This window comes from Oryx dammah, unplaced genomic scaffold (assembly GCF_014754425.2).
Source record: "Oryx dammah isolate SB20612 unplaced genomic scaffold, SCBI_Odam_1.1 HiC_scaffold_23, whole genome shotgun sequence".
In the NCBI taxonomy this organism is placed as follows: domain Eukaryota; kingdom Metazoa; phylum Chordata; class Mammalia; order Artiodactyla; family Bovidae; genus Oryx; species Oryx dammah.
Window position 1 is genome coordinate 101,607,820 of NW_024070207.1, and position 21,810 is coordinate 101,629,629.

Genomic DNA, 21,810 nt, shown 5'->3' on the forward strand with positions numbered 1-21,810 from the left:
GGCAAAGTAATGTCTCTGCTTTTGAATATAGTATCTAGGTTGGTCATAGCTTTTCTTCCAAGTAGTAAGCGTCTTTTAATTTCATGGCTGCAGTCACCATCTGCAGTGATTTTGGAGCCCCAAAAAATAAAGTCTGACACTGTTTCTACTGTTTTCCCATCTATTTCCCATGAAGTGATGGGACCAGATGCCATGATCTTCATTTTCTGAATGTTGAGCTTTAAGCCAACTTTTTCACTCTCCTCTTTCACTTTCATCAAGAGGCTTTTTAGTTCCTCTTCACTTTCTGCCATAAGGGTGGTATCTTCTGCATATCTGAGGTTATTGATATTTCTCCCGGCAATCTTGATTCCAGCTTGTATTTCTTCCAGTCCAGCATTTCTCATGATGTACTCTGCATAGAAGTGAAATAAGCAGGGTGACAATATACAGCCTTGACACACTCCTTTTCCTATTTGGAACCAGTCTGTTGTTCCATGTCCAATTCTAACTGTTGCTTCCTGACCTGCATACAGATTTCTCAAGAAGCAGGTCAGGTGGTCTGGTATTCCTATCTCTTCCAGAATTTTCCACAGTTTATTCCAGAATGATCTTCCAGAATGATCCACACAGTCAAAGGCTTTGGCATAGTCAATAAAGCAGAAATAGATGTTTTTCTGGAACTCTTGCTTTTTCCATGATCCAGCAGATGTTGGCAATTTGATCTCTGGTTCCTCTGCCTTTTCTAAAACCAGCTTGAACATCAGGGAGCTCACAGTTCACGTATTGCTGAAGCCTGGCTTGGAGAATTTTGAGCATTACTTTACTAGCATATGAGATGAGTGCAATTGTGCAGTCATTTGAGCATTCTTTGGCATTACCTTTCTTTGGAACTGGAATGAAAACTGACCTTTTCCAGTCCTGTGGCCACTGCTGAGTTTTCCAAATTTGCTGGCATATTGGCATATTGAGTACAGCACTTTCACAGCATCATCTTTCAGGATTTGAAAGAGAAACTTTCTATAGGGCTGTTTAAAATTAGCTGAAGGGAAAGTGAAAGCAAACCTTTTACAATTCTGAACAGCCAAGGGGATGATAAAGAAACAATCCTGTAGATCTATAAGTATCACATTATATTGAAAGGGCACAGCTACTGGGGAAGGGAGACCCGGCTGAAGGGCCCCCGTGTCTTCCATAGTTGTGTTTATAGCTTTTAAATCTTGTAACAATCTCCATTTTCCTAATTTCTTCTTAATGACAAAAATAGGAGTATTCCAGGGGCTATTAGAAGGCTCTATATGGCCAGCTGCCAGTTATTCCATAACTAAATCCTCAGCTGCCTACAGCTTTTCAGCTGTTAAGGGCCATTGCTCCACCTATACCGGATCATCAGATTTCCAGGTAATAGGGTCAGCAGCAAGAGCAACAGCCTCTGGGATAAATTTGAATATCCTAAACCTTCTCTATTTTTGTTAGGAACCATTTCTAATGAAGAAACAATTCCCTGCTGATCTTTACCAAACCCCTTGTCAGGATTATACATCATTTGCAGTATTTGGTTAGTAACCTTTTCACCTGGGCTATATAAAAGCATTCCCATCTGAGATAATATATCTCCCCCCCATAACAAAAAAGGTAGTGAAGGAATCACATATGGACAAAAGGTGCCTTGTGCCCCCTTCTCATCTGACCATGTCAAAATTTGTGAGCTCTTAGCAACCAAGGGCACTGACCCTATTCCCACCAAGCCAGCATTGGTCAAATGTGTCGGCCAGGAGGAGGGCCAATCTTTTCCATAAATGCAAGAGACATCTGCTCCAGTATCCAACAGCCCTGACATTCTATTTTCTTGAATTCAAAGATCTTTCAAAGGCCTAGATGTTGTAATTTCCTGCACCCAAAAGGCTAGATCACTAGATCCAAATCCTCTGGGGACCCTAGCTTGAGAAGACAAGGTTCTTCTTGTCTGATAACAAGGTAAAAGCAAAAGCTGTGCTATCCTTTGACCTTTATTAATTTGCACAGTTTTGGCAGGCAGTGAGATCAAAACTTTAATTTCCCCAGTATAATCAGAATCTACTACACCAGGCACCACCGAAATTCGTTGGAGGGAAAGCAAGCTATGCCCCAGCACAAGTCCTACAATGCCCTCAGGTAGGGGGCCAGCCACTCCCATTGGAATCGGAGTAACTGGTATGTCAGGGGTTAACATTCTTGCGTTGGTGGAACTGAGGTCCAGTCCTGTGCTACCTGGGGTTGCTCTGAGGAGTTCTGAGATGGAACAAAGGGAATAAAGGGATTCAACTCAATTGCCCCTATTGTGTCTGGGGCCGGGGCTGCCCCTGTTGCCCATTTCCCTGAAACTGGGAAAAATTACTTCCTTGTACTTGCGGGATAAGCATAGTCCCATCCTTATGGAATTTAGATCTACAGCCTTTTGCCCAATGATACCCCTTCTGGCATTGGGGGCAAGGTGTCTTTAGAGGGTTAGTTTTAGTCTGTATTGGCACGGCTTGTTGTCCCTGCTTGGCAGGACATTGCCGGCAAAAATACTCGATTTGGCCACAAGAGAAACACTTTATTTGTAGAATCATTTCCATTAGGATTAATCTTTTTTCTCATTCCCTGAATAACTTGGGCAGCAGTTTCCCCCCTAAAGGCTGCGGCTAAGACAACTCCCTGCATAAAGGAAGTTCCTACTTCCTGGCAGATCTGTATGTAAGTCCAAAGACTTCCTTTACTTCTAACAGGTCTAAGCAATGCCTGACAGGTAGAACTGGCATTCTCATAAGCCAATTGTTTAAGAACTATCTCTGCTGGCTCAGTACTCTTAATAGTTCTTTCTATAGCAATTTTCAATCTGGCCACAAAGTCTTCATATCTCTCATCAGGTCCCTGTTTGATATTACTCAAAGTGGATAACTTTCCATCGGAAGGAGGCAAAGATTTCCATGCCAAGATACCTATGGCCATAATCTGATTAAGTGCTTCTTTAGACCACCTTGCTTGGGCTATGTTAGATTCGTATTCTCCATCTCCTTTTAATGGTGCAGATCCCACTGTCCTGAGTTGTGCATCATTAGAGGTTTTGTTTTCTGCTGACTGTAGTCTAGCCAACTTATCATGCACTGCCAACCACAGGAGGAACTCTCCTCCAGGAAGGCAAGCCTTTGCAACCGTTCTCCAATCATATGGTGTCATCTACCTTCCAGCCAAGTCATCTAGCAGGGTGAGTGTATAGGGGGAAGTAGACCCATAATCATGACAAGCTTGTTTAAGCTCTTTCAGTAGCTTATATGGGACCAGTTCCCATTTTCCCTCTTCCTCACTTCCCCCTTCTGTTTTGGTAAAGACTACTGGAAAGGCCATAGAGAATTCCAAGTCCCCCTGTTGTTCTGCTTCTCTTCTAGCCTGAGTGAGGCCCCGCTGAGGGGGTTTTCTCCAAGAAGCATGCTCTGTATACTGTGCATGCATCTGCTTTAAAAGCTCCTTTGTTTCAGAAAACTCTTTGTCTTCCTCAGCCTCAGGCAATGCTCTGGGAGACTTTGGGGGAAAAGTGGGGAACTCCTGGGCCCTGGGAGGCACAAACGAGGTGGCAGCAATCTCGCCTTAAATCAGAAAGTGATGCATAAATTTTTAAAGGTTTGTGTAGAGGAGGAGGGTCCTCCCTAGGGCGCCTGGCTGCAGCATCCTGCAAGTCCTCCCTCTCCTCTGGAGGTAGAGCACAGTCTCCCTTCTTTTTTTTTTGTCAATGGCAGAAAACATGATCTGTGCAGAAGGTGGAGACCCACCATCCACTGCTGTAGCCTCTCCCATAGGCTGTCTAAAAGCCTCATGCCGAGGGTCCAGGACGTCCCTAATCATACTGCACAGAGCAAAAGCATCCACAGGAACCTTTTCTGGCCCATGCAAAGTATAAAACAAATGTAACTGATCTGCAACCTTAGTCCAGGTTTCTAGATTTATGGTGCCCTCCTCAGGAAACCATGGGCATTGCTCTTGGACAAAAATTAGAAATTTAGAGAGTCTTCCTGTCCTTACTTTAACGCCTCTATGGGCTAACATGTGAAGTAATATTTCAATAAACATTTGTCTATTCTTGGATGCAGAGAGACCCATTTTCCTAGAGAATATTCTTATTCCTTCTGTACCCTCCTCACCCTGCCTTAAAAACTGCAGAGGGGTGCCGGCCACCCACAGGTACAATCCTAACCACTCCGCGTTGCAGTAATGAAGTTACTTACCCTACAGATGTCCCTGTTTGAGGGCTCCACTTGCCGGAGTCCAGCTACAGCAGCTAGGGAATCAGCCTGAAGGGGTGAGCGGTGTCGGCAGACAATGATGTAGCCTCTGACTTGAAGTACAGGACTACATGTTTATTTCAAGCTTCAGGTTTTCTTTTATACTTTGACAAAAGCATTAGGTCAGAGGTTTGACATTTTTAGTTTCCCCCACCCAGATTTATTGTCTCCAGAAATCATTGTTGCCCTACAAACAGAGTTCCTGCTTCAGTGATTCTCTCAGAATCAGCTTTGCTATCTATTATCTACTTCCTATTATGTGTCCTATACTTAACATGTGATTACATTGTAACTCACTTTTATTTCTTATCTTTCTAAATCCTATTTGCCCATAGCATCTTAAGATTGCTATCTCCTAAAAAGGCTTCTAGCTATTCTTAATTATTCTTAAACCCTAAGCTCAGCAAACTTCTTTTGCAATAAACATTCCCCTCACAAACAGGTCTCAGATAACAATCCTTCCCATGGCCTCAAGCTGTGGCCTATGTGCTCATGCTGGAACATTCTTTGTAAAGATCCTTGAACAAATGTCAATGGTTACTTTATAGATTATTTTCTGGGCACAACTGCAAAAGGCTTTGTGCTTTCTCATGCTTCTCTCAAGAACAATAAGCACCTTAACATTCTTTCCAGGCAACTCAGCGGAAGAAAGGAAGTTCAGTTCAGTTCACTCACTTAGTCATGTCCGACTCTTTGCAACCCCATGAATCGCAGCATGTCAGGCCTCCCTGTCCATCGACAACTCCCAGAGTTCACTCAGACTCACGTCCATCGAGTCCATGATGCCATCCAGCCATCTCATCCTCTGTCGTCCCCTTCTCCTCCTGCCCCCAATCCTTCCCAGCATCAGAGTCTTTTCCAATAAGTCAGCTCTTCGCATGAGGTGGCCAAAGTACTGGAGTTTCAGCTTTCGCATCATTCCTTCCAAAGAAATCCCAGGGTTGATCTCCTTCAGAATGGACTGGTTGGATCTCCTTGCGGTCCAAGGGGCTCTCAAGAGTCTTCTCCAACACCACAGTTCAAAAGCATCAATTCTTCAGCGCTCAGCTTTCTTCACAATCCAACTTTCACATCCATACATGACCACAGGAAAAACCATAGCCTTGAGTAGACGGACCTTTGTTGGCAAAGTAATGTCTCTGCTTTTGAATATGCTATCTAGGTTGGTCATAACTTTTCTTCCAAGGAGTAAGCGTCTTTTAATTTCATGGCTGCAGTCACCATCTGCAATGATTTTGGAGCCCCCAAAAATAAAGTCTGACACGGTTTCCACTGTTTCCCCATCTATTTCCCATGAAGTGATGGGACCAGATGCCATGATCTTTGTTTTCTGAATGTTGAGCTTTAAGCCAACTTTTTCACTCTCCTCTTTCACTTTCATCAAGAGGCTTTTTAGTTCCTCTTCACTTTCTGCCATAAAGGTGGTGTCATCTGCATATCTGAGTTATTGATATTTCTCCTGGCAATCTTGATTCCAGCTTGTGCTTCTTCCAGCCCAGCGTTTCTCATGATGTACTCTGCATAGACGTGAAATAAGCAGGGTGACAATATACAGCCTTGACGGACTCCTTTTCCTATTTGGAACCAGTCTGTTTTTCCATGTCCAGTTCAAACTGTTGCTTCCTGACCTGCATACAGATTTCTCAAGAAGCAGGTCAGGTGGTCTGGTATTCCCATCTCTCTCAGAATTTTCCACAGTTCATTATGATCCACACAGTCAAAGGCTTTGGCATAGTTAACAAAGCAGAAATAGATGTTTTTCTGGAATGTTCTTGCTTTTTCCATGACCCAGCAGATGTTGGCAATTTGATCTCTGGTTCCTCTGCCTTTTCTAAAACCAGCTTGAACATCAGGAAGTTCACGATTCACCTATTGCTGAAGCCTGCTTGGAGAATTTTGAGCATTACTTTACTACCGTGTGAGATGCATGCAATTGTGCGGTCGTTTGAGCATTCTTTGGCATTGCCTTTCTTTGGGATTGGAATGAAAACTGACCTTTTCCAGTCCTGTGGCCACTGCTGAGTTTTCCAAATTTGCAGGCATATTGAGTGCAGCACTTTCACAGCATCATCTTTCAGGACTTGAAATAGCTCAACTGGAATTCCATCACCTCCACTAGCTTTGTTCGTAGTGATGCTTTCTAAGGCCCACTTGACTTCACATTCCAGGATGTCTGGCTCTAGGTGAGTGATCACACCATCGTGATTATCTGGGTTGTGAAGATCCTTTTTGTATAGCTCTTCCGTGTATTCTTGCCACCTCTTTTTTAATATATTCTGCTTAGTTAGGTCCAGACCATTTCTGTTCTTTATCGAGCCCATCTTTGCATGAAATGTTCCCTTGGTATCTCTAATTTTCTTGAAGAGATCTCTAGTCTTTCCCATTCTGTTGTTTTCCTCTATTTCTTTGCAATGATCGCTGAGGAAGGCTTTCTTATCTCTTCTTGCTATTCTTTGGAACTCTGCATTCAGATGCTTGTATCTTTCCTTTTCTCCTTTGCTTTTCACTTCTCTTCTTTTCACAGCTATTTGTAAGGCCTCCCCAGACAGCCATTTTGCTTTTTTGCATTTCTTTTCTATGGGGATGGTCTTGATCCCTGTCTCCTGAACAATGTCATGAACCTCATTCCATAGTTCATCAGGCACTCTAGCTATCAGATCTAGTCCCTTAAATCTATTTCTCACTTCCACTGTATAATCATAAGGGATTTGATTTAGGTCATACCTGAATGGTCTAGTGGTTTTCCCTCCTTTCTTCAATTTAAGTCTGAATTTGGCAATAAGGAGTTCATGATCTGAGCCACAGTCAGCTCCTGGTCTTGTTTTTGTTGACTGTATAGAGCTTCTCCATCTTTGGCTCAAAGAATATAATCAATCTGATTTCGGTGTTGACCATCTGGTGATGTCCATGTGTAGAGTCTTGTCTTGTGTTGTTGGAAGAGGGTGTTTGCTATGACCAGTGCATTTTCTTGGCAAAACTCTATTAGTCTTTGCCCTGCTTCATTCCGCATTCCAAGGCCAAATTTGCCTGTTACTCCAGGTGTTTCTTGACTTCCTACTTTTGCTTTCCAGACCCCTATAGTGGAAAGGACATCTTTTTTGAGTGTTAGTTCTAAAAGCTCTTGTAGATCTTCATTGAGCCATTCAACTTCAGCTTCTTCAGCATTACTGGTTGGGGCATAGACTCGGATTACTGTGATATTGAATTGTTTGCCTTGGAAATGATCAGAGATCATTCTGTCGTTTTTGAGATTGCATCCAAGTACTGCATTTCGGACTCTTTTGTTGACCATGATGGCTACTCCATTTCTTCTGAGGGATTCCTGCCCACAGTAGTAGATATAATGGTCATCTGAGTTACATTCACCCATTCTAGTCCATTTTAGTTTGCTGATTCCTAGAATGTCGATGTTCACTCTTGCCATCTCCTGTTTGACCACTTCCAATTTGCCTTGATTTATGGAGACCTAACTCCTTCATCCCGGGACCGTGCCTGCAGGATGAGGAGTGTGGGTTGGGGACATGCCTCCATTTTGTCAGTAATGCCTAAGTCATCTCCCGACAGAGTTGTAATGTGTTATGCTGGCAGTATCACCTTGACTTTTTTATACCGAAGAAAAGCAAGGTGTTTCATCTTAGCCAGCTTTCAGGATGTCTGGTCAGCCACTCTTCAGTAGAGCCTTACTTAAATGTCTCTCTATATGCTGGCCATTTTTTTCAGGCTTACTTTTCTGTAGTGTCCATGTGTTATCATCTTCACATCTAATTTTCAGCATAGCTCAATAATACCCTCTACTGTAAATTATATTTGGTACTAAACTATGGACTTGTATTAGGTCTTTTATCTTTATTTAAATGATTCCATATTTTTTTTCCTGTAACAATTATTTGTTTTAAGCCAGTCTACCAATAATTTGTATATAGTTGGTTTATAAACATAAATTTAAGTTTTAGATTATCCATTGAACCTCCAAATAACTTCATGTGGGGAGAAAATGGGAGTAAGTTGGTGAAGAAACTGAAGAGTAGCCTTTTTATTGTTTGTCCACGTAGCTCCATAGTTTTAAAAGTTATGGTTAATAACATTTAGAAAATTAAGATGAATGATAAGCAATATATTTTAGCATTGAGTGAGAAATAGTGAACCCATGTTACTGTAGGAAGAAACAAGAGGGACAGACAGATCTAAGTGTAACAGTAAGGGTTTAGAGCCTGAGAGAATGAAAGGTTCAACCAAAATTAATCTTGGCTATTTAGTGAAGCTACCTAGAGGAGGATAAATGGGAAACTCTCTCAGATCTGTGCCCTCAGGACAAGACAAAATGACAGAATCCTGAAGATAGTCGAAAGAAAATTTAACCATAGGCACCAGTGAGCCTAAGATAGTAAGTAAGGAAAGAAACCTGAATGAATTCTCAACTTTCAATGCTTGCTCTGATAGTTTCACTTCCATTATGTAGACCTTATTCTGAAGTTGCATATTTGCTTTAATGTGATATATTTTTAAAGTATCCCTAGATACTCATTTTTTTCCAGTTAACCTTTTTCTGAGATAATTATAATTTCACATGTAGTTATAAGCTATAATATATGTGCACCCTTAACTCAGCTCTACCCCAGTGGTACATTAACCTTATTTATAATATTACCACGGACATCAACAATGATACAATCCACAATAGTATTTATATTCCTCAGTGTGCATGTGCACATGTTTTTTAGTTCTTTACAACACTGTCACATGTATACATTTGTGTATCCATCATCAGAGTCAAGTGAAGAATAGATCCATCACTACAAGGATGCCTTGTGCTACCCTTTTATAGACACATTCATCCACCCCTCCAATCCCACCCCAGTTCCTAACCTCTGGCAACTGCTACTCTGTTCTTCATTTCTATCATTTTGTCTCTTCAAAGCTGCTATATAAATAGAATCATACTGCATGTAACCCTTTGTTACTGGCTTTTTTTTTTTTGTCACTCAGCATAATACCCATGAGATTTACCTAAGTTGCTGCCTGTATCAACTCTATCAATAGCTGTTCCTTTTCATTGCTGAGTGGTAGTCCATGGTATGGATGTACCAATATGTTTAACCTTTCACCCTTGAATGGCATCTGGGTTGTTCCCAGTTTTTGACTGTTACAAATACAGCTAGTATGAACACTTACGTACAGAGTTTTGTATAAACATAGCTTTCATTGCTTTGAATAAATGTCTAAGAGCCCAGTTGCTGGATTGTATGGTAAGCACATGTTCACTTTTGTAAGAAACTGTCAAAATGTTTTCCAGAGTAGCAGTACTATTTACATATCTGCCAGCAAAGCATGAGTGACCCAATTTCTCTATATCCTCATCAACATTTGATATTATCACTAAAAAAAAAAATTTGCCACTATAATGAGTCTGTAGTGCTAGCTCTTTATGGTTATAATTTGCATTTCCCTAATATGTTGAAGCTGAAACTCCAGTACTTTGGCCACCTCATGCAAAGAGTTGACTCATTGGAAAAGACCCTAATGCTGGGAAGGATTGGGGGCATGAGGAGAAGCGGACCACAAAGGATGAGATGGCTGGATGGCATCACCAACTCGATGGACATGGGTTTGGGTGAAATCTGGGAGTTGGTGATGGACAGGGAGGCCTGGCATGCTGCGATTCATGGGGTCGAAAGAGTCGGACATGACTGAAATGAATGGCTAGTGATGTTGAATATCTTTTCATGGGCTCATTTGCCTGATGTTTATGTGTAACCTGACTCCACCTAAAAATGTTAGGAGTGTGAAGGACAGGAGACAGGATTTGTCTTGAAAAAATAAAACTCTGCCAGATTTTAATTCCCAAATCTACTCCCAGATAGAGAAAAGAGAGCTGGCCATTAACTCCATTTTGTATTGTTGTTGTTGTTTAGTCCCTAAGTTATGTGTCCAACATTTTTGTGACCCTATGGACTGTACCACCCCTCCCTAGCCCACCGCCCCCAGGCTCCTCTGTCCATGAGATTTCCTAGGCAAGAATAATTAAGTGAGTTGCTATTTCCTCCTCCAGGGGATCTTCCTGACCCAGGGATCGAACCAGATCTCCTGCGTCTCCTGTGTTAGCAGGCAGGTTCTTTACCACTGAGCTACCTAGGAAGCCCTAACCCCATTGTTTTGTAGAGTTCTAACATGTATTTCTAAAGCAAGGACATTTCAGTCAATTGCAGTCACCCCTAATTACAATAGCACTCCCTTGAGCTAGATCAAAGGGTTGATGAAATGTCTTTTTTTGAGTTTCAATTATGTCCTAGGAAGCACTTCTTAATTGCAGGCATCCTTTATGAATTAGCCTTGTTATATATTTTATTTGGAGATACTCTTACTGGACTTTCTAATCTGCAGTAATTTATTTATATACTAAAAGTACATTCATTTCCTCTTTGTAAACGTTTGGAGATATTCGTTTGTTACAGAAAGTACAGTTACAAATTGCAGTTTGTTTCATTTTTAGATTATTTTTCAAAAGCTATAATGCTGCTTAGGCTCTGGAAATAGCTAAATGCAATTACCTTAGCATTTTGTTTTCTTTTCAAACAGTCATTTCGTCTGCTTCCTCCAAATGCTTCCCTTTATCTTTAACAGGTTGATTTAGTGAATATCGGAAGCTCTGACATAGTAGATGGAAATCATAAACTGACTCTTGGCTTGATTTGGAATATAATCCTCCATTGGCAGGTAAGAATCCTGATGAATTTTTTTTTTTTTTTGGAGGGGGAGTACGTGGAACGGGAGATAACACATTGCTGATCCTTCCTTTCATTTATACTCTTGACCTGCAAAACAAATGTGTATCTCTAACAATGGAAAGCCCATCTCCATAGTGCTTCACTTTAAATTGGGATGATTGTCATTTGCGTTGTGAAGTATCAGCAGATTATAAAATAGGTTCTAGCACATTTGCAGGAGTATTTTTCTAAATTTTATTTCACTGGGTACAAATGAGGCAAAAAAAAATCTGTTACTGTGTTAATAAAACTATTTTCAAAAATATTTGTCTTCTGTAACTCACCTAACAGTAAATCTACATGGTTTTGTAAGAAGAGAAGTTTTTTTTTTTTTCTGTTAATCACTATCAAATCAATGACTTTGTGAATCGTGTGTATTCTCAATGTAAACTAATGCCAATAAGAGATTACTGGGATATGGTGATCTGTATATCTGTTATATACACAAACTCACTTCGTAGTTTGATTTGGAAACTGTATTGTTTTTCCAGAACCACCTTAGCAAGGGTCTTCTCTTTAAAAATATTTTATTTTTAATTGGAGGATAATTGCTTTACAATATTATGATGGTTTCTGCCATACACTAACATGAATCAGCCATAGATATACCTATCTCCCCCACCTCCCTCCCCATCCCACACCTGTAGGTTGGGTCACCAAAACAGATCACAAGTCATTTGGTTTGGTGAAGATTATGTAATATTTTATTCACACTGATATGAGCTTAAGTTTTAACTTCTCCATTTACCATCTTAGTGACATTGAATATAATGTCATCCATTTCTGGACCAAAATTCCCTTACTATCAAAAGTAAAAAAAAAAATAATGACCATATATATTTCTTATCAGAATTAAATGAAAGAATTCCATAAAGCACTCAGTACAGAATAGCATTTTCATGAGAGGCATATCTTGCCAATAATGCTTTATTTCCCACTCATATTTTTAAAAATGGAGGATAATTGAGATGCTGGCTCTTTTTAGTAGTAGAGATTTTTTTTAATATAAAACAGCTTTTTCTTAGATCGAAGATATGTATCATAAATGTACCTGTTCTATGTGTAAAATTCAAAGTATACCAAGTTGGTTTAGTTGTATTGCCCAGTGTTTCTCAAACTATTTTGACCCAATCTGTCAAAAATTTTAGAATAGTTACAGAATAGGACAGTCATCACAACAATCTAATTTTGGCACATTTACACAATTCTGAAAATAAATCTCATGTCCATGTTACCATCACTCCTCTTTCCCACCCCAACCCTAGGAACCATTCATCTATTTTCTGTCTCTGTATGTGTGCCTTTTTGGATATTTCATACCCAATGCACTCATACAATATGTATTCTTTTATATCTGGCTTCTTTCACTGAATATAATCTTTGAGGCCCATTTCTATTGTAGCAGGTACCACTACTTCCTTTAGTAAGGTTGACTTTCATCTTGAATTGTAGATTGGTCCTGTTCAGAGTCAGGCAGCATGTAGACCAGAGGTATACCTATTCAACTCAGCACCCATGTTGTTCTCCCAATTGACTCACATATCTTTTTATTCTCAACACTCTGAACTGGCTTAGTCCTATTTTATAGCAATATGGAGAGAGAGAGAGAACAAGCATAGCAGCTCACAGCAGAGAGTGGCTCAAGAGAGCCCAAGGTTCCCAGTTCAGGGCCTTTTTCATATAGCGATGGTATCAGATAAAACCAGCAAGGCAGCATAGGACCCTCCACCAAACTGATTTCCTTCTGTTGCTCAGTACTTCTCAAACTAGCTTGAGGAAGGAACCATCCCGCGTGACCCCCCCCCCCGCTTTTCCACTGTATGTAAATTACAATGAAATTTCAGCATTATGAAAATGAAATAAGACACAGAGAACCCAAGCTTCTTTTTTATCACCAAACTCACAGACACAAATAGGACTCTAAAATTGCTACAGATGTTTCTAATAGACTATCAACAGTTGTTTTTATCTTATAGCCCTTTTATCTTATAACAAATTGTTCATATTGTAGCCATGCATTCCAGGAAACAAACTCACTCAGAAGGGCAATGCAGATAGTGGAGTGCAGTTTATTACACCAGCGGGCCCAAGGCAGAGTCTCCTCTTAGCCAAGGACCCCGACCGGTTTTTGTTAAAACCTTATATACCCTAAGTGTATAAGGTTCCCTGAAACTAGTCTGAACAAAGGAAAAAGAAAGAGACAATCAAAGTTAATCTGCCATCATATGCCTTAAGCCTAGGTAGTTAACAGTGGACAATTATCAATAGGCCTGTGGTCATACCCCAATAGGCATAATAGAATGTATGAATCTATTCAGTTACACAGATAATTAGGGTATTCTTTTAGGCTTCAGAGATCCCTGGGGCTCTTCCTTCCAGGGGCCTGGTTTTCCAGTTGGTATGTAGTTTCCATAGATACTGGGCATATAGCTCAAAGTCTATAGTCCAGCCCAAGATGGAGTCCTGCTTTCAAGTCCTGCTTTTCCTATTCTGTTTCCTCCTTCATTCATGGAGAGACCCCAGAGTGCAGAAAATACTTTGAGTTGCACAAATGGTGGTCATGACAAAGGCAGCTTGCTCAGAGCCCCCGAAGGCTATTTTAATTGTATGCCTCACTCAAACTGTGTCTCATAGTATCTCATCCTTTCTTATTTCCTCAAAAGCCTTTCCAATTTTATCTCAACTCACTGCAGGATAGTTTCAAACCATCCTGTCTGATCTTTTCTTTGTTTTCTTGTGAGTGTGCTCATTTTTATTTTATTTTATTTTCTAATTAGCACAGTAAAGGACTTTCACATGAGGAGTTGAGAAGGAATGCTTTTACAGTCTTTCCTGGTCTGAGACTTCTCTTACAGTCTTCTTTTTTCCCTGTATGTCCTTGCATCACCATTTCCATTTGATTGCAAGAATGTAGATTCTTCCCAGCCTCTATCTCCTTCCCTCTCTTCTAGCACACTGTCCTGGTCTCCTAAAACTTCTAAAACACTGTGTAAGAGTTACCCCCACTCAGTACTCCTCATAACAACCCAGTGAATCACAAAAGATATTTTCACCAAGAGTGCATATTTGCTTTCCTGTTAAATAGTCAAAGAAGCCCTTGAATCTCAGTCAAGATTAAAGGACATTCTGGACAACCCAGTATACTTTCCAGGCCTATCAGGTTAAGAAGGACATGAAGTGATAGAAAGATGTTGATCTTTGGTTCCAGTGTTACATACTTTGCTATTACTCGTACCACGGTGGCCTCTCTGAACTTGCAGAAACTCTGGAATGTCCATCCCGTTTCCTCTATCACTGGATTTCCAATTTCTACTTAAATGAAATCATTAGCCAGAAAAATCATACCTATATTGAGGAGCAAGCAACTTTGAGCAAAATTGTGAAGTAGAAAGTATGTGTTAGGTGTCCCTTTCTTACATCTTTTAAAAGTACAAACCATCTTTTTTTTTGTGGAGGAGGGGGTTTCAACTCAGTTCTGGGAACCAGCTGGAGATAAAAACGCATTCTGCTAATGAAGGCAAATCCGGTCCCTGTACCCCGACACAGAATTAATTCTCAGAGACAGAGCTTTGGCTGAAGTAGAAAAGAATAGCTTAATTGCTTTGCCAGGCAAAGGGGGCCACAGGAGAATTATGCCATCAAAACTGTGACCACACCTAGCAGGGTGGTGCATAGTGAGGAGTTTTATAGTAAAGGTTCAAAGAAAAGAGTGTGATCAGCTCATGGATTTTCTTCTGGTTGGTTGGAGGGAAGGTACGTGGGAATCAGTATCATCAACCTTCTTGTTCCAGCCAGTCTGGGGTCTACAGTGCTTGTGGGCAATTTCCAATCATTACCTGTTAATTTCTTCCACCTGGTAGGGGTTTCAGTCTCTGCAAAGTTCAAAGGTATTGTTATATGTATCCCTTGAGGGAAAACTAGGACCTTGCTCCCAAGGCTGCACTATTGTTTTCTTGGCTGCTCCTCCCTGTCTCTGGATCCCCTTACTTCCCTAATTAGCAACTGTTTGAACCTGCTAATTGGAACTCAGGGAAGGTCTTGGAGGCTGCTGCTGCTAAGTCACTTCAGTTGTGTCCGACTCTGTGTGACCCCATAGACGGCAGCCCACCAGGTTCCCCCATCCCTGGGATTCTCCAGGCAAGAACACTGGAGTGGGTTGCCATTTCCTCCTCCAATGCATGAAAGTGAAAAGTGAAAGGGAAGTTGCTCAGTCGTGTCCAACTCTTAGCGACCCCATGGACTGCAGCCTACCAGGCTCCTCCATCCATGGGATTTTCCAGGTAAGGGTACTGGATTGGGTTGCCATTGCCTTCTCCGCTTGGAGGCTGAAGGAAGCCTATTTCTTGTAATTAAGAAATGGGGGACACAGGAAGGCTTTTATGTCCAGAAGTCCCACAGGGTTCTTGCTCATTATCAGGTTGAGCCACTAAATTGAGCTGGTATCAGGTCAGCCCCCCCCCCCACCCTTTGCTGGCTGCCTACAAAGAAATGCCCAGTTGTAGGGATCCTGCACACTGGAATGTTTGTATTATCTTATATGGACAAGAGAAAGATGGATTTTGTGTTGCTGAAAGCCCTTTCTGTAACTTCCTGCCTACCTAGTGCCTTCTGGGCAAAACAGGCCATAATCTGGTCTTCTGCAGGTCTTTCAAATACTACCATCCATTCTTTGTCTTAAGAGAAAACTACTCCTTCCTCTCTTCAGTCATGCCCCTCTGCTGTAACTCCTTTTAGTCACAGGATGGTTTCTGGGACACAGACTCTGAGATTGCAGGCAGGATGTTAATGGATACACACCCAAGAGCCTTCGTGAACTCTGTGGAAAGCTGGGAGCTAGAATGAGCCTTCAGAGTTGTCCTTAGTGGGGCTGACATGGCTGAGTCTTTATACACTTTCCCTTTATCAGTTGATAGGTGGGCTCCCCTAGGAGGGTTGTGACCTTAGGTGACATGCCTCAGCAACTCAAGTAGTTCCTGAGGGAACTCAGGGGTAACTTCTGCTCATGACAGTTAGAGAAACAAGCCCCTTCCTTAAAGGAGAATCCTGGTAGTACATCTCCACGTCTATCCCACCTTCTTTGCCCCATTAACTCCTGGTCATTTTTTTAAAATGAGTGCTCGAAGACATTTCTTTTCTTCTTTTTTTTTTTTTTTTGTTAAAATAGCTGTATACACCCCCCCAACACACACACACATACAGTTATTTAAACTATAAATAACTCTCAGGTCAGTGAGCTCTGAGGGTGGGGGACTTTTTATATTTTTTGCTTCAAAACTCACCTTAGGAGCAGCTCAGTGTCTCACTGACTGTGTGTGTGTGCTTAGCCGCTCAGTCATATCCGACACTTTGTGACCACGTGGACTGGGGCCCACCAGGTTCCTCTGTTCATGGGATTATCCCTGCAAGAATACTGGAGTGGGTTGCCATTTCCTCCTCCAGGGGATCTTGCCAATCCAAGGATCGAACTACGTTTCCTGCATTACAGGCAGATTCTTTATCCATGAACCACTGGGGAAACCTTGTCTGACTGAGGTTGATCCTTAATATGTTGTAGCCACGTGTCCTGGGAAACAAACTCACTCAGAAGGACAATGCAGATAGTGGAGTGCAGTTTAGTACACCGGCAGGCCCAAGGCAGAGTCTCCTCTTAGCCAAGGACCTTATATACCCTAAGCATACGTGTTCAAACCCACTTCCCCAAAATTCCCTGAAACTAGTCTGAACAAAGGAAAAAGAAAGACACAATCAAAGTTAACCCGTGATTCACAAGCCTTAAGCCTAGGAAGTTAACAGTGGACAATTATCAATAGGCTTGTGGTCATACCCCAATAAGCATAATAGAATGTATGATTCTATTCAGTTATACAGATAATTAGGGTTTAGGGTATTCTTGCAGGTGATGGAAAGCCCTGGGGCTCTTCCTTCTGGGGGCCTAGTTTTCCAGTTGGTATGTGGTTTCCATAGATACTGGGCATATAGCTCAAAGTCCACAGTCCATCCCAAGATGGAGTCCTGCTTTTAAAATAGAGCCTGTTCTGCTTCCTATTTAAAACACAGATTTCTTGGGAACTGTCTTTTATGTGGGAATATAAGAAAATGGCAACCCACTCCAGTACTCTTGCCTGGAAAATCCCATGGATGGAGGAGCCTGGTAGACTGCAGCCCATGGGGTCGCTGAGGGTCAGACAGGACTGAGCGACTTCACTTTCACTTTTCACTTTCATGCATTGGAGAAGGCAATGGCAACCCACTCCATTGTTCTTGCCTGGAGAATCTCAGGGACAGGGGAGCCTGGTGGGCTGCTGTCTATGGGGCCGCACAGAATTGGACATGGCTGAAGTGACGCAGCAGCAGCAGCATAAGAACTGTTACCTCACATTGCCCTTCATAATTCTTTTTTCTCAGCAACATTTGCACCCAGGTAGAAGCAACAGCAATGAGGCTGAGGCTGATAAGCTGAATTAGTGACATAACGATGCTAAAGGAGCTTTGGATTGAATACTCTGTCGTCCTTTAACATTATGTGCATAGAGGGCAGTCTGGCCAAGGATTTCACAAATGAATCCCATTCATCATGGGAGGGCTGCCTGATCAGTGCGAATCCATCACAGCTCCTGAGCCAGTATATGCTATCCCAACCCTGATTCAGCACAGGATTCATCCAACGGTCTCTGTACATGGAGGCTGCGTATTTTATAACTTGAAAATATGATGAGGAAAATGACATATCTTACATAACTATTTGACCTATTTATTCACTAAGTAACTGGCTAAATAAGCAGGTCAGGAAGGAATTAAGAAAACTGGATAATCACCCCTACATAATAGATTTAACTATCAAGGGATGGTGACAAATGTATGTAGAGATTTCACATCTTCACATTGTTACCACATTTACAAAACATCATCTTAAATCCTTTTCAAGTATTTTAAAGTTCGATTTAATAGTCTATCCTAAAATTTGCTTTGAATCTTTCATAAAAGGATGACTAACACTGGAGATGTTAAAATATGTATTTTCCCCAAAGGCATTTGTTAGCTTCTGCGTGGATGAAGAAGCAACATAAAATGTCATATTTAGAATACACATAAATATTCATCACCTGATCAAATGTTGGTAGTCTATGGACCTTACACTTGCTGAAAGGGAAGCCCTTGGTGGTAAAACAAATCACATTTACTTATATGCTTCCTTTAAGTATGTGATAAGGGGCCTGGCTTATATTAAAGAAGTAGCCTGGTAATTATTCCTTTAACAGAATATGTAGATGGTCTGTCCCATAATGAAGTGTCAACTGCATCCTGGAAACCTAGAAAATGGATTTCTGCATCAGCTGAGTTAGAAGAATGACAGTTGGAAATACAATCAGCTGCCGAATGGCATTTGCACCTGCACAGAGCCAAGGAGAGAATCAAATGGACAGAAACCAATTCATAAAAAGAAAACCAAATCTGGTCTTTTCCTCCTCCTGCAGTTTTGGTTTCTGCTCCCTCTCAGGGAGCCAGGTGGGAGGGGCCCAACCAACGCCACCACATGACCTCCGACCCCCTCTCAGGACCCAGGGGTCTCGCGCACCTGCTAGTGCACTCCTGGCGGCCTTCCCTTCTCTGCTCGCTCAGAGGCTGCCTGCTGGTGGCAGAGTCGCTTCTCTCCTGCAGCCTCTGCCTTCCTCACCACGCTCTTGCTGGGGTCCCTGCTGGCCCTCGATTTTTGTCCTCGCTGCTGCCAGGCTGATGAACAAGTGGCAGGGCTGCTGCAGGCCCCTGTTGGACTTCCTAGGAGATGTCACAGCGGCCCTCATCTCCTTCGCCATCTCCATCATGCCTGTTTTGAAATAACTGGGACAGACCCCGGTGTTGGGTTTTCTTGGCCATCATGCTGTTTGCTCTTGACTTCAACCTTATCTTTTGCAACATGGCCGAATTTCTCAAACCAGGGGACGCTGCAGAGATGACCACAGCCGACAAGGCAGAAGTAGAGAATTCTGACGGTGACTCTGGAGGTGGTCTGGGGACTGTGTGTTGGGAAGGAGGCTATGATTTCTCAGAGGAGCAGTGGCAGTTGCTGATGGACCAGCCTCCTGACCACCTGGCGGTGGGGGGAGGGGGTGGTGGTGGGGCGGGTGGCAGCAGGTGTTCCTGAGCCCAGCACACAAGACTGTATCCTTTGGCTTAGCACCATCTAACTTCTCTGCATGTGTGAGCGTCTTGAGTGTTCGACCACGTCTGTTTCATTGACCTGAAGCCCTTTCACTTCCCTGTCCAAAACAAGCACAAAGGGACTCCTTACCCACCTTTCGTGGGAAGGATTTCATGCTGCCAGCAGAGGGGCAAATAAGGCAGAAACCAACCCAGGGCCAACCTGTTGAGCCCCAGTCATTTTTGTCTGCAGTTGGTGCTCTGGTTCATGCCAGACACTTTGTTGAGAATGATCTTTCAAGATTCTTTTGTTCAAGGAGCACCAGCTCCCTGTGCATTCTAGAGGCAGGGAGAAAACTGACCTTTGTCCTGTCTTCTAGGAGTGGGTGAATCTGGGTGCCCATAACTGGCCAAGCCTTCATCATGGGAGGGTTTCCTGATCAGTGTAAATCCATCACCACTGCTGAGTTAGTTAGGTTTAAGTTTGTATGCTTCTTGTTCATGCATTTTCTTATGAAAATTTCTTTCCACATGTAGGTCAAAAATGTAATGAAAAATATCATGGCTGGATTGCAACAAACCAACAGTGAGAAGATACTCCTGAGCTGGGTCCGACAATCAACTCGTAATTATCCACAGGTTAATGTCATTAACTTCACCACCAGCTGGTCTGACGGTTTGGCTTTGAATGCGCTCATCCACAGTCATAGGTAAGGAGATTTCTGAGTCACTGAATAATTTTTGTAAGTATTAATTTAGAGACTGATATATTTTTGTCCAGGCTGGTTCCAGATCATTTTCCACAATGCAATGTATTTTTATGTTGACCATATTGATCTATCCATCCATTGGGATCCTCTGAATAAGAATATTCTGTTTTTTAAGTGATATATCACTTAGTTGTCGAAATATTAAAACTATCAGAGCATGTATGTGATTATGATGGGGGAGGGGATCAGCACCTTTGAAACTGAGACTGCCAGAAAATCAAGGTTACATTCTAACTTTGCCAAGAATAGAGTTGCTCTTTCTGTACAAATAACATGTTAATATGAGCGTCAACTGTAGCATTAAAAATAGTTGCAGATCTTATGTGAGTGGCTATAGTATAATCAATTACCATCATCAGATTAATAATGTGAAAAAGAAACATTTCTCCTGTCAGATACACACTTAGATAGCAAAAACTATAAGGCCCTGCGTGTGTGTGTGTGTATGTAGATATTATATATATATAATATATACATTTTGGGGTTAAAAAAGGTTCTGAGCATCTTAGCAACCAAGGCAAAGAGCAGACCACAATTAATTCTGTGACTCAGGGCTCAGAATAACAAAAGAAACAACTGCTCTGTAACAGCAAAGCAAATTCCTGTAAAGTATCAGAGAGAGTTGTTCTGTCGGTCTTCATAAGAGGAACTCAGTGTGACATAGTAAACCAAATGTCCTTAACTGCATTCACATTATTATATTTTCTAAGATGGTAAAATAGTTGTTTGCTTTTTCTTGTATAAAGGAGATCAGTAAGTGAATTAATAACAGTTCAAGAAAAAGCAAAACAACACGGTAAATAAATGCATTATATATAATGAATGCATTCATATACATTCTATGTATAATACATTATCTGTAAGGAACATCTGCTTTGGTTTTCTTATTCCCCATTTCTTTTCCCCAGCCCAATCCCCAGGGTCAAATGCTTGCCTTATTAACTGTGTTTGAAATGCCACTGGTCTGCATCTTCCCTGATTTTCAATGCAGTTTATCTTTTCTCACTTTGATCTTACTCTTCTCGACGGGTCTGCTCTACCATTTTCCTGTGCCAATCTTGCTTCTAGAAATGTCCAGAATATAAATTTTCTTTCTGGTTTACTAATCCGGGAGCAAACACTCTCTAAATAAGCATCTTTGTCAGGTGTCTTGCTCCAGCTGGGTTTAATTAACCCCATCCAGACTGAGTTTCCAGGTGAATGACTCAGCAACCTGATTTTGGAAAGGAGGCAGGCTCACTCTCAGTCGGCATGTTAAACAACGTTAAAATGTTGTTTTCCCCAACATGTGACACGAAGAAAAATATTCCACAGCCTCAGTAAAGCCAGATGAGAGGGGATAGAGACGTTCTTTCTGCATTATAAGGCAGTATTCATTTATGCAGCCACATGCTTCACGGTAAGGGCCAGAACATATTGATCTTGCTGTTCATGTACCTATTTGCAGATGAACAGAAATATTGAGGATCAGGTTATGTGGTCCTTGTTGGCTTGTTAACATTTCCTTTTCAAGTGGACCACTTCAGTCCTGCCAGCATGTTCACAGACTACATTTGTTAATATTTTATTTCATGATTTCTGAATATAGTTCTAAGTAATGCAGTAAGCATATCTAGGTTTCCCTCCCTGTCCCTGACCTACTCTTTGCCTCTCCAAATATCTCCATTGATATATTCTTCTATCATATTGAATGAATCATCAGTAACTCCTTTTTTATACATAACATGGTTACTTCTCAAGAGGTTTCTCAAAGTTGCTAATACTCTTTCATGAATCATCTTTGTCTTCTTTTTGTCTCTGACAGATGTTCATATTATTTATCTTAAGAGAAAGAAAACGGTTGAACTTTTTGTTTCA

General features: G+C 41.6%; 1 protein-coding gene across 6 annotated transcripts in view; it reads left to right on the forward strand.

The window, feature by feature from the left end:
• Positions 1 to 21,810, forward strand: part of DMD (dystrophin) — a 2,254,125-nt gene that overhangs the window by 434,125 nt on the left and 1,798,190 nt on the right. For all 6 annotated transcript variants that reach the window (XM_040266338.1, XM_040266336.1, XM_040266334.1 and 3 more), the window contains exons 5-6: positions 10,902 to 10,994; positions 19,721 to 19,893. In XM_040266338.1, coding sequence (XP_040122272.1) covers positions 10,902 to 10,994; positions 19,721 to 19,893 — 266 coding nt within the window. The remainder of the gene's footprint in view (positions 1 to 10,901; positions 10,995 to 19,720; positions 19,894 to 21,810) is intronic.